The following is an 18,351-nucleotide window of genomic DNA, read 5'->3' as shown; positions in this document are numbered from 1 at the left end:
ATCATGGTTCTCACAGCACTTTTTAACACAAGTACACACAGCAGCAGCAGTGCACAGCAATTAAAACTCAACATTGATTTTTTTTTTTTTTTTTTTAATAGAATAGTTATTTTTCCCCCAATGCCAGATAAGGTCTGAAAAATATATATGAACTAGAAAAAACATGAAATAAAATAAAAATGTGCTTAGAAAATGAAAAAACACAATTTACTATGAACATTTACATATGAACATATATAAAGGGTTTTCTAAGTAGATATCAATTTACAGAGAAAATATACAATCACCTGTTTAACTGCTCATTGACGCAAATATCTAATCAGCCAATCACATGGCAGCAACTCAATGCATTTAGGCATGCAGACATGGTCAAGAAGACGATCAGCTGAACTTCAAACTTCAAACCGAGCATCAGAATGAGGAGGAAAGGTGATTTAAGTGACTTGAATGTAACAATGTTGTCAGTTCCAAATAGGCTGGTCTGAGTGTTTCAGAAACTGTTGATCTACTGGGATTTTCATGGACAACCATCTCAGGTTGATCCGAAAAAGAGAAAATATCCAGTGAGTGAAATTGCCTTGTTGATGCCAGAGGTCAGAGGAGAATGACTAGGCTGGTTCGAGCTGATAGAAAGGCAACAGTAATTCAAATAGACACTCATTACAACAGAGGTCTGCAGAAGAGCATCTGAACGCACATGTGACATATCGAACCTTGGAGCAGAAGGGCTACAACAGCAGACCATCACACCAGTGTCACTCCTGTCAGCTAAGAACAGGAAACTGAGGGTACAATTTGCACGGGCTCACCTAAATTGGACAGTAGAAGATTGGAAAACGCTGCTTTGTCTGATGAGTCTCGAGTTCTGCTGCAACACATAGGATCAGAATTTGGCATAAACAACATGAACGCATGGATCCATCCTGCCTTCTGTCAGCAGTTCAGGCTGCTGCTGATGTGGGGGGTATTTTCTTGGCACACTTTCCACCAAATCTGCAGCAACCGCGTGATGCTATCATGTCAATATGGACCAAAATGAGGAATGTTTCCAGCACCTTGTTGAATCTATGCCATGACAAATTAAGGCAAAAGGCGGTTCAACCTGGGACTAGTAAGGTGTACCTAATAAAGTGCATGGCTGGTAAAGTGTATATAAAGTGACTAATCTACGTTCCACTTACAACCCCTAATACATAATTTCGATTTGGTTGATACAATAGCATTATATAATTTAAATAAATATGTGGTTATAAAAACATACAGGCATTCAAATTGGCATTCAAAATGGGAGGGGGGCATGGCCCAACCTGGAAACCCACCCGGAGAGTGGCCCACTTTAAATCCAAAACCAGGCAACAATCACACCAAAATACCATCCTATAATGCCTAAAACTATGTCACTACATTTTTACAGTGAATTTATGGCAATCCAATTTGTACTGTAAATTTAACAAGGTTTTTCAGCTCTACATTATTTGATGCATTTTTTAAAACTTTCACTAATATCTAATGATGTTTTATTAACAAAGTTCGGGAGGAGCACGTTCATAATCAATCAATCAATCAATCAATCAATCAATCAATCAATCAATCAATCAATCAATCAATCAATCAATCAATCAATCAATCAATCAATCAATCAATCAATCAATCAACTCATCAAACAATTACCATGTCTACCCTATCAGCATGAGAGGAAGCATATATATATTCACTCTGTCAACTCACCTAACTTCCTTGACAGTTTTCAGCATCCCTCCACCACCCCGACTCCTCACTCTTGGCTTGTTCTTTCACAGCCAGGAATACGGGGGGAGTACTCTGGGTTCGGGCCAAATACCGAGCCCGGAGCCCTCTCCTCGGACAGCACGCCAAATACGCATTTATTCTATCTGACTTATTTGTAAGTGTGAACTCGTGAAATGAGATTGAGTGCTAGTGTGTGTGTGTGTGGTCCTGGTAAACCCTACACTATGAACTGCACAAAAATGGCAATATCCGAAATCCTTGTCATTGTGGGAACATTTTTTGGTCCCCATGAGGAAAAAAAGCTTATAAATCATACTAGTTGATGTTTTTTGAAAATGTAAAAATGTATAAAGTTTTCTGTTATGGGTATAGGGGTAGGGTTAGTGTAAGGGCATATCATATACAGTTTTTACAGTATAAAAATCATAATGTCTATGGAATGTCCCCATAAAACGTGAAAACCCAACATGTGTGTGTGTTTGATGTGTCTGAACACACAGTTCACTACTATCAAACTTACACATGTCAGACTCAAACAAAGTTTCTAAGACTAAACAGCTCCGGTCATTCCCTGAGGGAACCCAGCACTCACAAGCCAACTAGTGCCAAACCAGCTATAATTCATATAATGTGCTTCCCTTACATGTCAATCTGATTCCACAAAGGGAAATTGTGCACAAGCAAATAGAATAGAGAAGGAAAATAGATGTTTACCAAGTAGTTTGCACTTATATTGCCAAAAAAGTAACAATGGTAACTTCACAATGAATATTGCCACAGGAAGACTGTTTTGTATGTAGCTTTTCTAGGACTTTTGGAGCTCAGTGTAGATGGGAGGACCGCATTCACGTTCTGAAGAAATGAGGTTCGGAGGGGAGGAATGAACAAAACATTTGTTTGTTATCAGAGGACCTCTCTCCCAAGGTCTCCCTTGGCTCTGGCTGTAGAACATCTGACCAACACGCCTCTTAGAAAGAGATCAGCCTCCCGGCGTCTTCCCTAGAACAGACCACTACAACAAGAAAACAGCACGCACATAGACTCCTTACCAAGATCAATCTGAGCAGTCCAGCCCAGCACTCACCTGAACATCAGAGGAGACCAGGAGCTGCTTCAGGACGCTACACTAGAGGCCTCAGTTCACAAACACTGTAAAAACCCTTCCACCTAAAAGAGAAGACAATAAAGAGGATGGTCTGGTGGATGATGCTCTGCTTTAGTCTCGGCTGGTCCATGCCACACGCAGGAGGCATGTTTGCTGGATCTCATTTCCGCTCAGTTATTGATACAACTCACGGTTTCTTCTGTCTGGGCAACAAGGTCCATGAGATGCCAAGAAATATACCGAAAAATACCACATTTGTGTGAGTATAAACAAACACCCACACAAATGCACATTAAAATGCATGTATAGTAATAGACAACTAGATCTAGAATTTCAGGTAATAAATAGCTAAGGACACAAAGTTCCACATTAAAAACATTTACATTTTATATTCATTTCAAATATTTTGTTGCCACATAGTTGTTTGGACGTTGAAGCTACAGTATGTATGTGTTGTTATTGTTAACTAAAACTATAAAAATAAAGTTTCAAATAAAATTTACTAAATACCACATGATAAAACTGTAATGGTTAAATACAATCAGTATAATCAATTTTCGTTACAATTATTATGACTTTTAATCAATTTAAAAATTGATTATACTGACTTGTGCGCTACTTTTCAAACTTTTATTTTAAATAAAATGATTAAATAAAAAATCATTTAAATGAACATCATATAGTTATTAAAGTAATGTCAAAAGCTTGACAGCCTTATAAAAAAAATCGGAGAATCTCAATGATATTGTTATTGTAGAGCTTGTTGCTGTGATTTTGGAGAGAACATGTTTCTGTTGTGAGAAAGTACTTTTTTTTTGTAATCTCAAGGCTACGGTCCCTCAAATGAATTCTCAAGAATGATATACGGGGGAGTGTGTTTTTTTATGTAAAATGTATGGCATGAAATTCATTTGTTATTTAAGTCAACTCATTTCAGCCAGTCAAAGAGACAGAGAGGTAAACATGAAGATGAAACTATCTTTGGCTCCTCAAGCAGGTCAATCATGGGTTGTATGTGTTGTTTTGAGCCGACTGTCAGTCAGTTTGGATAAGGCTGCCCAGCTTAATGTATCTCAAGATGCTCTGCTTGATCACACATTTCACACTAATGTCTGTCTACACTTTGGGTTCATTACTTACTTTTCCATTGTGGAAAGAACACCATAGCTTGTGTTTCTCAGCGTGCCATTTGGCACCGTAGGAATGAACAGTTCTGTGCTTGCCAGATGTTTTCTCTCTTTATAACTGCAAAGATCAAGGCTTATTCTTATTCTTTGAATTAACCTTTTTTACTACAAGTTAAACAAAATGAAAAAGTTTTTATTTTATTTTATTTCAAGATCGCTTGCACCACTGGTCAGCCATACAGATAAACCCTTCCAAAGTTCAGTCAGGGACAAAATAAGTAAAAATAACAAGAATCAAAACAAATGATATAACAAAGATATAGTGATTTTTCTAATCTTTAATTTCCATATCTCTTTTAGCAACACCATTTGCTTTAAAAGGCACTCAGTGTGCTTTGTGTAATTGTGCTCTTTGCGTTTCTGAGGGATTACAGGCATGAATATCCACAGGAAGAACACACAGACACTAATGGCAGTGTGCAAAAACAATTACACAAAAAGCTGGACGGTAAATAGATCATTTTCAGTTGTCTGTAAATAGGCTACTAGTAACTGTTCCTATTTCTCATTACATTTCACATCTTGAATGACCTAGTTTCTGCTATGACTCATTCTGTTCAAACTAACTTTCATGAGGATACAGCTAACATATATTTTTAGTTCACAAAACACTTGGAAAGAGTTAAGAGCACACACACATTCTGATGCTCTAAAAATGAGCCGGCGTGATCTCATGAGAAAATTCATACACTGATTCGTACAGAAACATGCCATTTTTAGAGAGAAAAAGTAAGCATCAAGGTCTATTAAGTTTGATTAATAATTATAAATTACCAAACAATAACCACCAATTCGCTGATATGTGAAAAGAGTTATGAACTGCCATTAGAGTGTGATTTCAGCCAGTCTGCCAGATTTCATAGCGCACTCTCCATTCAAGTAAATACCAGGTATATGCCCATTACCTATAGAACATATAGCTGCCTACATCTTTCCAAAATGGCTGCAGAGTCGATCGACTTATTAAATTAGATTGAAAATAAATGAGTGGCAATCTGGTGGATGCTAAACTAAACTAAACTAAACTAAACGGCCATATCTGATATAGCTATGCCAACTTTTACATCTGATTGCTTATAAAACATTCACATCTGAACAGACTGTGATATTTATAACTGTAATACACTGATAGTAATGAATTATTGGATGGTGAGTCACATCTCTTCTATTTCATTTTACGCAGGGAGATCAAACTGACTCAGATCAGCGTGTTTCACCGAGAAGCCCTGTCTGAACTACATGAGCTGAAGATAATGTGAGTGTAAGAGTGAAGGATACAGAGATGTTTACTACTTGTTTAACACATGGAAGTGCAGATTCAGCAGGAATGCACATGGAGATTAGAAAGCATTCAAACAATCAAAAACCAGAGAAATTGCTACTGAATGCCCACAACTCATTTTGGCTTTTGGCTTAGTTTGGCAAAAGCGCATATAAACACATGATATTTAGTCTTGATTGAATATGTTTAGACTTTAATATGGAACATGATGTTTAACAGTGACCCAAACACTGGAGATATGTATCACAGGAAAATACTGCAAAACCTTAGTGAGAGAAGTGTGATTCTTTATTGTCAATTTATTCTATTTTATTTCTCAAATCAGTATTTGTGAAGTGATTTGAATTCCCTCAATGTACTTCAATAGGTGCAAATAGTGAACATTGTGCATGGCAATTAAGATTTTGTATCAATTTGATGTATTGCAATAAGCTTTAGACATTCATATTAACGGCTCGTAATAATATCTGTCGCTATATGATTATTATTCTCCTCTTCAGAGTGGTGTCCGAGAATGGTGCTCTTGAGCAAATTGAAGCCTTTGCCTTCTCCAACCTGACAGAACTACAGGAAATGTATATTGCTGCACTGCATGTGGAAATAACGTCCAATCACGTGTTGACACATTTGAATCAAATATTGCAGTAAATATTATGAAACACATAATAACCTATCTATCCACCTATCCGACAGAACTATAACAAAATCCAAAAACCTTGTGATGCACAGAGATGCCTTCTGGAGACTTCCAAAGCTACAGTATCTGTGAGTTATGTTCTGTCTTCATTACTCTTGGGTCTAGTAAATTCTGAATCATTGCGGTTTCAAGCTGTAGTTCAGCAATTTAAAGGGAGTATATTCCCACATTAGTTTTAGCCTAGAACTGAGTTATGTTAAGTGTCCTGAAAGACCTCAATAAAAGCAGAATCACGGGTCAACTTCCTTATTAAATGTTTCTCACAATAAACATAGGCTACAGATGCAAAGACAACATACAAATGCCACTCTGACGTATTACATTCATTCTTGTCTCCCTGTCTGTCTCTGTCTCTCTCTCTCTCTCTCTCTCTCTCTCTCTCTCTCTCTGTGTGCGTGTGTGTATTCCTCCAGGACAATATCAAACACTGGTCTTAAAATCCTGCCTGATTTTTCAAAAATCAACTCTGCTGCTCTTGAATTTCTATTGTAAGTCTCTACTCATCCTGTGTCACTGTCTCAATGTATATTTATTAGAATAAATTATCTATATACTGTTCAAATCTGCTATATCAAATCTATGTTATAGTGATCTACAAGATAACATGCACATAGAGAGAATTCCCAGTAACGCTTTCCTCGGATTGACCAATGGCACCATAACTGAGCTGTAAGTGCAGCTGTGTGATTGATTATTCCCAAAGAGTTATTCTTTATGTGAGGGATGAATGATGTGACGGGTTGTTGATTTATTGAATAATAATGCACACTATACTTGCGTTTAAATTGAATAGTTTGTCTTGGAGTAAATGACAAACACAAGCCACTTTCAACTGCTGTTAAATGACCTGTTCAAACTATTTTTTTTTATTATAATATTACACAAAATTACATTAAATTGTAGGGCTGTGCCATATCATACCGTCCACGATAATACCGGTATAAATTTTTACATGATAAAAAAGCGTCATATCGCGATATCACTGATATAGCGACGCAATGACGTATGGCACATTACGTTCCCTAGCACGCACAACAACAACACCTGTCTGAGCGTGAGAGCAGCAAGTCAGCCTCCAATGACGATCAAATCAATAATTTTTAAACGTTCTCCAAGACGCAATATTACCAACCGTGTGAGTTTCTCCAAGACGCAATATTATCAACCAGTGCCGCGTCTTCTCTCTCTCGCTCTCAAAATGGGTTGCACAAGTCAAGCGTTGATACCACACTCGTGTTTAGCAGTCAGGACATGACGGTCACTTGCATCGTAACTAAAGTTTATCATTTTCACTTCTTTTTAAGTCTTATCAGCTTAAACATTTGCGATTTTAAACTATTCAGTACTCTCGCGCGCTCTGTTTACTCTGCGTGCATTCATACAGTAAAGCCGTCTCACGAACAGCTCGCGAGTAACAAAAGTTCCTTTTCACGGATTATATCGTGAACACGCAAAATTGTGTAAAAATGCCGGTCGTGGTTAGTATATTCATAAACAGTCGGTTATGTCTGGAATAAGCATAAAACGCGTGTGACAACGTGACAGTCAGCAGCATCATGAAAACAGTAATGGATCCGGGCACTAGCTCTAAAAGTGACAGCAGCCATATGTGTCTGTCATTGTCGTCAAAACAACAAAAGATAGCTTTCATTGTAAGGAATCAGAATTGATATCCTATGCATTTAATTTAGTCAGGACTATCAATGTTATTTTACATTTGATTACCTTATACAGTTTCTGTAGCATTTCTGAATACTAGTGTTAGACCTACCCAAAAACTTTTCTCTTTATTTGTATCTTTATTATTTTGTATATGTTTTTTGCTACTTTTTTGTAAAACAATTGTAAAAACACAATGAGTGAGCAAACATTTAGGTGAGATAAATGTAATAAAAAAAATTGTCAACTTTTTTTTTCTATATCGTCATAAATATCATTATCGCAAATATTCTTGAAATATCGTGATATAATTTTGAGGCTATATCGCCCACCCCTATTAAATTGACTAACAAAATGTTTACCATACATGAAAATGTAACAGAGTTATACTTTATATACTGTTATGAACTTTCTATTAATCAAAGAATCCTAAAAAAAAAATGTATCATAGTTTCCACCAAGAAAATATTACGCAGCATAACTGTTTTCAACATTGATAATAAAAAGAAACGTGTCTTGAGCACCAAATCAGCATATTAGAATGATTTCTGAAGAATCATGTGACACTGAAGACTGGATTAATGATGCTGAAAATTGAGCTTTGCATCACAGCAAGAAATTACTTTTTGAAATAGATTAATAAAGAAAAAGTTACTTTTAAATTGTAAAAATATTTCACAATTTTACTGTTTTACTGTATTTTTGATTAAATAAATGCAGCCTTGGAGAGAATAAGAGACTTCTTTAAAAACGCGCTAAACTTTTGGAAATCTTAATGTACTCTTTGTAGGAGATTAACAAAGAATGGGATTCGTGAGATAGACAGCTATGCATTCAATGGTACCAAAATTGAGAAACTGTGAGTTCAGTTATATTTTTTTTTATACATTTATAAATTAGCATCTCACATAAAACCTCTAATCTTTCGTCTAATCCCTTTCTCTCTCTTTCTCACAGCTTTCTCATGGGAAACCAGCAGCTGAATCACATCCACAGTTACGCCTTTATAGGAGCTGAAGGCCCCATCGTTCTGTAAGCATGAACAACTCTGACTTTCAACAACAATACAACTCACCAGCTGGACAAACCATACACCCACTCTATGTCCTCAGGACAAGCTCTCACAGCAATTCCTGTTACACTCACACGAACGTGTTACCTGGTTTGTACACAATTAGTGTGTGCATATAGTTCAACAACAATCTACGCACAACAAATCCTGCATTAGACACTGAAATGGCTGCTGTCATTACAGGGACATCTCACGAACTGCCGTCCACACGCTACCAGAAAGCATGCTGAGGACCCTTAAGCTTCTGACAGCCATCTCGGTCTACTCTCTAAGGAGGCTTCCAAGCCTTGAGCTATTTACTGAGCTCATGCAAGCCAATCTGACATACCCCAGCCACTGCTGCGCCTTCAAAAACTTCAAGAAGCACAAGTCAGTTACAAAATTACATTCAATTACATCACATCTGTTCAATCTGTTATGAGTTACTCATCCTCATGTTCCAGACCTATGTGGTTTCTTTCCTTTACAAAGGGAGTTATTAGACAGGATGTGTACGCTGCTCTTTTCCATACACTGTAAATAGATGGTCCCAAAAAGCGCAAAAGCTGCCAAAAATGACAAAAAAAAAGCTCCATAAAGGTCTCTTCACAGCCTGACGAATATTCTGTGTGATAAACACTCTAATTTGGATGAGCAGCTGTGAGTCCTGTAAAAAATTTATTGTCAAATTAACAGTAACTTACTGGCAACAATTATCCAGTAGTTGCTGTATTTCATTCAACAGTAAAATTACTGTAACACTAAATACAGTACTGTTAAGCATACTGTAAAATTAAATACATTATTTTACTGTAATTTTTACCACATTAAAGCACAGTATTACACTGTTGATTTTTAATAATACTGTATAGTATTATACAGTTATGAAATGTTATTTTATTTACTTTTATAGTGCTACTGTGTTACCTGTAGAATATGTAGAAAATCTGTAGGAATATTATTTTAACTGTTAATGGGAAATAGAAAAAAATAACAATTGAAGATTTAACTGCACAACAAGGTTTATTGTGTATTTTTAAACAATACATTAGTAATAATAATGTAATATAATACAACAATAAAAATCTGTTTTAAAAGAAGACTAATGAACAATATATATTTAATAATTAAGATCAGTGAAGAATTAATGTATTTCAATTCATGCAAAAATGATCCTGAACAGGTAAAAAAGAAACTTAGAAAGAAAGCAAGACAGGTGAGGATGAAGGCCAGGTGAGGAGGGTAGTGATGGTGTCAGGTGGAAGAAGAGAGACAGCACTTCTGATAATCCTGCAAGGAATGATAAGCACAAATCAATCAGAGGCAAAACATACAAATAATAATAAAAAAAAAACTAACTCACATTATCAACACCTTTTTAGAAGAATTTGTTTTGCCTATGGTATCCACATTATTTTTCACGGAAGAGTGGGTACAGCCATTTATAAATGAAATGTGTCTGGCTTCCGGTGTCATCCGCTTACAGTTATTTCTAGCAGTACAAAAAAACTTGTTATGCTTCTTGATATTTTGATGTATTGAATTTGTCATAATTGTAAACAACAATTAATGGCCTTCTTTCAATTAATTAAACAAATATTTTTATCATTTACAGCATTTTGTTATTCATCTCATTATTTCCATATAGCGGCTAATGAACCGGAAGTCTCGCACATTCACAGAAAATAGCTTAGGTAGGCTACTTCAGTTTTTACATTGAAGAAACACGTTCAACATGGATACGCAAACTGTTTTCTGTGGTAACGAACAAATACCCGCCTATAAAAGAGAATGAACATGTCTTGTATCAGAAGCTGAAGTAATAAATATTGAGAAGGCAATGGCCCGTATTCTATATTTCTGACTCCAAACAATTGGCCACTGATCAGGGCTGCGTTTCCCCAAAGCATTGTAACCTTAAATTGATTATAGACAATTACCACCAATGGTCTCTATAATCAATTTAGGCTTACGATGCTTACGATAGTCAGTTCCTTTCATAGATATGTCTGTCGACTTAATGCTTACTAATTTTAATGATGAAAAAGACGTGCGTGAGTTCACGCCGTGAGAGGTGAATGTGAATGCTGAGTGGCAGCGGGATAGATTAAATTAACGCAGATATGAGGTGTGTATAATTTAAACTAAATAACTCCCACTCGATAAGGACTAACAGTAGCTGCTGATCATTTGTCTTGTGTTCGATTTTGAATCAAATTTCATTTAGATATATGCATAGATTTGATTTTAGATTTTAAATCTATTCAATGCATATATCAAATTGAAATTTGATTCAAAAGAGAATTCCCAATTTCAAAAGTACCGCTTTTGAATCAAATCGTGACCCAAAGAATCGATTTGAATCGAATCGTTGAATCAAAAAGATTCCCACCCCTGTTATATTTCATTATATTTTTGCTTTACCTGTTGTCTTCATTATTTAATTTATGTTTGAGAACATTTAAAACTTAAATAAATATTTGATATTGATTGTAATAATTATCAATACTAACTGATATGAAACATTTTATCAAGATGATTTTGACCATATCACTCAACCCTATTTTTACCATTTCATGTTTTAATTAAAACTTATTTAAAGAGATTTTACAATTATAATATAAAAATACAAATTATTTGACTTATACAAGGCATATTTGTTAAATGGAAACTGTGAAGGGAACATAATTACATTTTAAAACAGACTATCAATTTGAAAAATGTATGGTTTAAGTCATTTCCACCCTTTCTGGATTTTTCTAAATTCAGACACAAATCATTTCTACAGATATGGGCTCCACAGCACATCCCTAATATTACTTTTACCTTAATGATTTTGCCAATCATATTCTGCAATGTCTCTGATGTAGGATGCAACGTGTGGATTCAAGGCCATGGTCTTCCTCCGAACAACCTTCCCACTCTTTCTGCTCACCTGGAACTGTGATGTTCATTTCGAATTTTCAGGATTTATCCTGACAAGAAACCTGTAAATACAAAAAATATATATATATATATTCCAACTGAATCAAGAGTGATCACAATATGTAGCATAATCTGTAATAAGTCACATCACAATAGGGGATATAAGCTCTAAACCATCACTAAAAAGCCATTGGTGTTTCTAAAAGAAATCAATTTGTAACAAAAGTGTATGAATGAACCATACTGTCTATGGAATGAACACTGACTGAGGTAACTGCACAAGGTCCTGGCAGATCGCCAGGTCAGGTCCTCACAGACGTGTAAAAGAAAATTCTGATTTAGCCGAAAATAAGCGCGAATAAATCAAAATGTAATTTTATAACAAGAATCCGAATCCTTGGGTATCCAATTTCAGGATACATTGATCGATTTTCAATTCCCAACCGTATGATATGTAAAATAATAAACGCGCAGGCGCTTCCACCGACTTAAAATGGTAAATAACAAAATTATTAGATCATTCTGACCTTATAAGAGGCTACATATGCAATCTATGTTTATAAAATCACATTTATTAATTAGGGCTGGGCAAAAAAATCGATTTTTCGATTAATCGTTTTTTAAAATGTGGTCGATTCAAAATCGATTCTCAAACGCCACGAATCGATTTTTTTCCATATTTATTTATCTATTACCCAAAAGCCAGTATTAGTTTTCCTCCACTGTTCATAGGCTTGCAAACTCCATTTTATAGCTAATGCTGTGAGATTTTATGTTTGTTTTATCTTAATCATAAAATAACCTCAACTAGTGCTGCACAATTAATCATATCGCAATCGCGATGTCAAGCCTACGCAATGACGTGAATGTCCTGTGACACACAGAAAGACTCGCGCTGATATCGTGCGTGCGCACAAGGCAGCCCAGAATATACAGTTCTCTTTCGTGCTAGAACGAACAATAACACACACAATTATGCCAAAATGTTTTTTTGTCGAGTATCTTCATAACATAAGAGCAGTCTTATGATGAACGTGAATGATGAGGCGCGTGTGAGATCCGCGTCTCTGTTAGCAGCGGTTGGTCTCTTAAAGGGACAGTACACAGTAGCCACTAATTATCTCTGTCGTTAAAGTTAATCAAAGAACAAAGGGAACAGATAAAAACACTCACTGCTCTTGACTAAATAACTTTTGTAACTTTAATAAGGATTAGTCTATATATACTTTAGAATTAATGCATCGCAGACTGTTTGATAACTTTATTCAATCTCTGTAGGCCTATATGTCCTACCTAGACAGATAAAATATATGCAAGTTTTTTTTTTATGGGTTTATATGAGGATTTTTAACCTGTTTGATCAAGGCATGCGACTGGTCTGACTTGTCCAATTTTCAGCATCAATTTTTCATCTTGCATCAAAATTCTGTCTATTTATTGTATGCATTTGAAATATAGAGTTGGGTTCTGTTTTAATGTACCCAAGTGTACCTAAAATAAATAGAGTTTAATATACAGGTTGGTAGCTCTTAATTTCTTTTTATTAATTAACCACTTCCAAACTTATGTTCACTTTACTTTCTTTTTTTCTTTTTTTTTTTATAAATATAGGATTTGTATTAAATATATAGGCTATTCATTGAGTGGAATCGAAATCGAATTTAGAATCAAAATCGAAAATCGAATCGAATCGAAATCGAAAATCGAATCGAGAATCGAAATCGAATCGAATTGAGAGCTTGAGAATCGAAATCGAATCGATTTGTAAAATCTGAATCGATACCCAGCCCTATTATTAATCAAGTAGGCTAGCTATCAACATAAAGGAAATCCGCTTATGTTCTTTAACGCCTGTAACGTTAAGTCAGAAGCCGCGGGCAGTTCTTCTAAACTAACGTTAACCTGCCACTACTTAGTTTGCATAAAAACATATAAATATTCATCACTAACCAGATATTTATGGCGAACACTTCGCCGACCGACACAGCGACGGGATGCAAAGGCCTGCGCTCTCAAAGTTACTCAGGGAACTGAAGATTCATAAAATGGCAGCTTGTGGTTATTTTTCGCGGTCATTTCGTACTACTGTATTTAAATTTACAGTAACATGTTCCAAACTACATTGAAACCTATCATATTTACACAGCTTATAGTAAAATGTTGAGAATAAATATCGAACTCGTGGTCAGCCATTCTCTAAATAACTTTAAACTTTAACTTTTCTAGAATCCATGCATATAGCCTAAATATTAAGATTTATTACTTACCATATTACGAAGTTCCAGGTCGGCAGAAACGACAGCTCTGATGCACTGACACAACAGAAAAACTCATTCAAATGCGCTCTCATGCCCCCCACTGACAGAAATGAAGACTGTTAATGGTCAACCAGTCCTGCAAATGTTTTATGTAAGGATAATGTTAACAAGCTAGCAATTTTACTTGTAGAATTGTGTGTGGTGTTTTTCGCGGCCACTTTGCACTGCTGTATTTAGCTTTACAGTAACTAATAATTTCCCAGAATGCATTGAAAATCTACAGTAAAATACTGTCAACTGTGTGCACAGTACATAACTGTTGAAAATACACAATAATACTGTGAAAGCAACAAAATCTACAGTAACATACTGTACATAGGTTATACAGCAAGAAACTGTTGAGAAAAACAGTATAATGCTGTGAAAACAACAGAAATCATTTACAGTGCCGTTATGACTGACAGATATTCGTGTATCGTCAATGCGTCAGAATTGCTTTTCCATCGCATAGCGAATAAAGCTGGCCAACCAATGCACTTTTGGTCATATGTCCAGATTCACTGCTGTTACATAAAACTACGATTTGGTATTTTGCTGCCCGACATCTGGAACCGGCTCTTTAGTTTCTGTACTCTTGTATTTGATGTTGATGGATAAACAGTATAGCTAATACAAAAATCTGAACAGCTGTTTGAATTCCTTTCTTTGTGACAAGCGTGTGCCAGAAACCAAAAGTTGCGCAGCACTCCGTGTATTGGGGTAATTAATTTCTGCTTTTCTATAAGTGCCACCTACTGTCAGAAAGTGAATTTTCATTTTCATTCAGGCTGTCGGCTGTTTTTTTATGCATTAAGGCCCTTTCACACTGGACGCGATTTTTACGCACCAATAATTCGCGCGATGGTTTTATTTTTTGATCAGCTGTTTGTGTAATGAGTGCTTTCACACCGAACGCGAATGTGCTGCGGCGAAAAAGCGACTTTTTTTTTTTCGTTTCGAAGTCGATTTTTTTTTCCTTTTGCGGCGACAGAAAAGACTTCAGCCAATCATATACTACAAGGACAATGATTGTGTGGCGTAGCATTGCCAACCAACTCGGTTATCACGACTGTGAGTACAGGGCCGGCCCGCGGCATAGGCGGAATAGGCAAATGCTAGGGGCGCCACTCATCCATAGGGGCGCCAGAATGAGTGAATGAGTGAATTTTTTTTTTTTTATTATTATTTTTTTTGCATTTTTTTATATATATAATACTATTTTAAAACCATTAATTCGAAATACTACCAAATAAAGCAAAAAAAAAAAAAAAAAAAGTCCGGCTCATCAATCTTCCCCCGCCCATCGAGTGCTTGAAGTGCGTCAGAAACAGAGCGCGCGCGCGATCATTTGTTGGTAATTTGTTGTGTAGCGTGCGCGACGCCCCATCCAATGTAGACAACACTGCTTTTGTTAACACACAGCTCGTAGAAACGGGCCTGGCAGCTCGCGCCAGTTCTACGGTGAAAGTTTCCTGATTGTGACGGATGGCCGAATTTACATGACACATTATAAGTGAGCATAGTCTGCGTTAGATACAGTGCCAAAAAGAAGAGGATAAAAGGGGATAAAGACAGAGGTAAAGAAAGTGATGTAGTGAATGAACAATTTATTGCATAGGAGTAAGATCCTATAATTTCATGGCAGTTATTTTAACCTTAAACTTAATGTTAGCAGTTGTTCTGAGTTCTCCAGAGTCCTCAGACTCTGTGATTTTGTAACAATCATGTCAGTTTTAAGACGCATTTTTTATTATCACTTTTTTATTAATATTTTACTCTACAGTTGTGCAGTTTTTTTTTGGGGGGGGGGGGGGATACAGTACAGGCCAAAAGTTTGGAAACATTACTATTTTTTATGTTTTTGAAAAGTTTCTTTTGCTCATCAAGCGTGCATTTATTTGATCAAAAATACATAAAAATTGAAAAAAAAATTTGTGATATATTATTACAATTTAAAATAATTGTTTTTCAATTTATTATACTTTAAATTATCATTTATTTCTGTGATGCAAAGCTGAATTTTCAGCATTATTACTCCAGTCTTCAGTGTCACATGTGACATCCGGTCTATCACATGATCCTTTATATATATATATATATATATATATATATATATATATATATATATATATATATATATATGCTAAATCATGAACACAATGATGGGGTGAAATGGGCTGTGATGCATGGGGCACCAGGTAAAATCTTGCCTAGGGCAGCAAATTGGTCAGGGCCGGCCCTGTGTGAGTATGTTGTGTGATAGTTTTAGTTGATGTATAGTCCTGTGCTGTGTATAGGCTAGCAGGCTAAACTACATTTGGGATAGAAAGCTAATCGTCAAAGATAGAGATAGAGACCGTGTTTACGCTGCTCATGTGATGGGTTTTGGCGCGAACTATTCGCACACGAACTATTCGCTTTTTCGTTACACATCCGGTGTGAAAGGGCCTTTAGTCTAAACAGGCAAATTAAATGCAAAAATCGACTGAATGTTCCAGTGCATTCCAGCGCACTCTCGTGGCAATTATTTGAAATATTTTGCCGAATTCGTGGATAATTCGTATGAATTCTTACAATTTCATTCTTACATTTCCGTACAATCTGGTTACAAGGTTACTAGAAAAACAAGAATAAGCGATGTTTAGGCATTACTGATACCAAAATGCTGTAAAAGATATTGACTGAACACATTTAAATATACACAAACTGACTTTTTTTCACACAAAGAGCTCATATAGAAGCATACAGAAGACTTGGAATATCGGATATTGGACTACTTTTATGATCCTTTTTGTCATTTTAAGTGCTGGTCACCATACACTTTCATTGTATGGAAAAGAGCAGCGTGAACATTCTGCTAAACGTATCCTTTTCTGTTCCATGGTAGAAAAAAGTCATACAGGTTTGAAACAACATGAGGGTAAGTAAATGGTGACAGAATTTTCCATTTTCTTCTTTTAACACTGAAAACCTACTGTACACTTTGTGTTTCACACAGATCTGTAAAGAATCAAATGTGTAACGACCCCAGTGCCCTCAGCCTGGAGCCAGATTTTTTCAAAGACCACTGTAAGGATGTGATAGAAGTGACCTGCTACCCTACACCAGATGCATTCAACCCTTGCGAAGACATCATGGGTTTTATGTTCCTACGTGTTCTGATCTGGTTCATCTGCATACTGGCCATCGTGGGAAATTTAGTTGTTCTCCTGGTGCTCCTCACCAGTCACTACAAACTGACCGTTCCCAGGTTTCTAATGTGCCACTTGGCTTTCGCGGATCTTTGCATGGGAATTTACCTGTTGCTCATCGCCGGCGTGGATATTTACACGCAGTCCCACTACTACAACTATGGCATTGACTGGCAGATGGGAGCAGGGTGCCATGTGGCCGGCTTCTTCACGGTCTTCTCCAGCGAGCTGTCCGTCTACACCCTGACTGCCATTACCCTGGAGCGCTGGCACACCATCACTTATGCCATGGAGCTGGAACGCCAGCTGCGCCTGCGCCATGCCTGCGCAGTGATGGCAGTGGGGTGGCTTTTCGCCCTGCTGACTGCTCTGATGCCCATGTTGGGAGTGAGCAGCTACAGGAAGACCAGCATCTGCCTGCCCATGGATGTAGAAACCGGGCTTTCACAAGGATACGTGGTGCTGTTGCTCATACTCAACGTAGTCGCTTTTCTGGTTGTGTGCGTCTGTTATATGCGCATCTTCCAGACCGTCCGCAGCCCTACCTTCGTTCCTGCCAACGCAGACATGCGTATAGCCAAGCGCATGGCCGTGCTCATCTTCACAGACTTCCTGTGTATGGCGCCCATCTCGTTTTTCGCCATCTCCGCTGCCTTGAAACTGCCACTGATCACAGTTTCTCATGCTAAAGTCTTGCTGGTGCTTTTTTACCCCATAAATTCCTGCTCAAACCCATTTCTCTACGCCTTCTGCACTAAAACCTTTAAGAGGGATTTCTTCATTCTGACTAGCCGGTTCGGCTGCTTTAAAACGCGCGCGCACATTTACCGCACAGAGATCTCTTCGGGGCAAAACGGAGCCATGGTGCCTTCGCCAAAGACTAGTGATGGAACACTGTACTCCCTGGTGCACATCGCCCAAGTGCACTGACCACCAACTCAATCCACCGTAACACAGGTGTGACCAGCTGAAACCATATGCTGCTTTGTGGCAAAAATGAGGATAAATAAGGAAAATGTGGAGTCTGGATATAGAATTCTTGAAGGTTTCTATGGCATTAAATAGGGTGAAGGCGTCCCATAATGATATTATAGTGTTTGACCTCTCAGGTCAACTGACTCAGATGTCTGTAGAAGTATTTAAACCATTCATGCTGCTTGATTTACTTTTGACAAATCCTGCACGCACTAGTGTTAAAAATTGAGATT

At 36.9% G+C, this 18,351-nt stretch overlaps 1 protein-coding gene across 1 annotated transcript; it reads left to right on the top strand.

The window, feature by feature from the left end:
- Window positions 1–2,940: 2,940 nt before the first annotated feature.
- On the top strand, window positions 2,941–18,073 carry fshr (follicle stimulating hormone receptor; the record flags this gene model as incomplete). The annotated part of the gene is made up of 10 exons (XM_081392377.1): window positions 2,941–3,113; window positions 5,225–5,296; window positions 5,824–5,898; window positions 6,017–6,088; window positions 6,434–6,508; window positions 6,609–6,689; window positions 8,470–8,538; window positions 8,637–8,711; window positions 8,935–9,120; window positions 16,951–18,073. 10 exons carry the CDS (start codon window positions 2,941–2,943, stop codon window positions 18,071–18,073), a joined length of 2,001 nt encoding a protein of 666 aa, XP_081248503.1.
- Window positions 18,074–18,351: the final 278 nt, after the last annotated feature.

This window comes from Scardinius erythrophthalmus (genome assembly GCF_964197995.2).
Source record: "Scardinius erythrophthalmus genome assembly, chromosome: 18".
Lineage (NCBI taxonomy): Eukaryota > Metazoa > Chordata > Actinopteri > Cypriniformes > Leuciscidae > Scardinius > Scardinius erythrophthalmus.
This window is presented reverse-complemented; position numbering and strand designations above follow the sequence as displayed.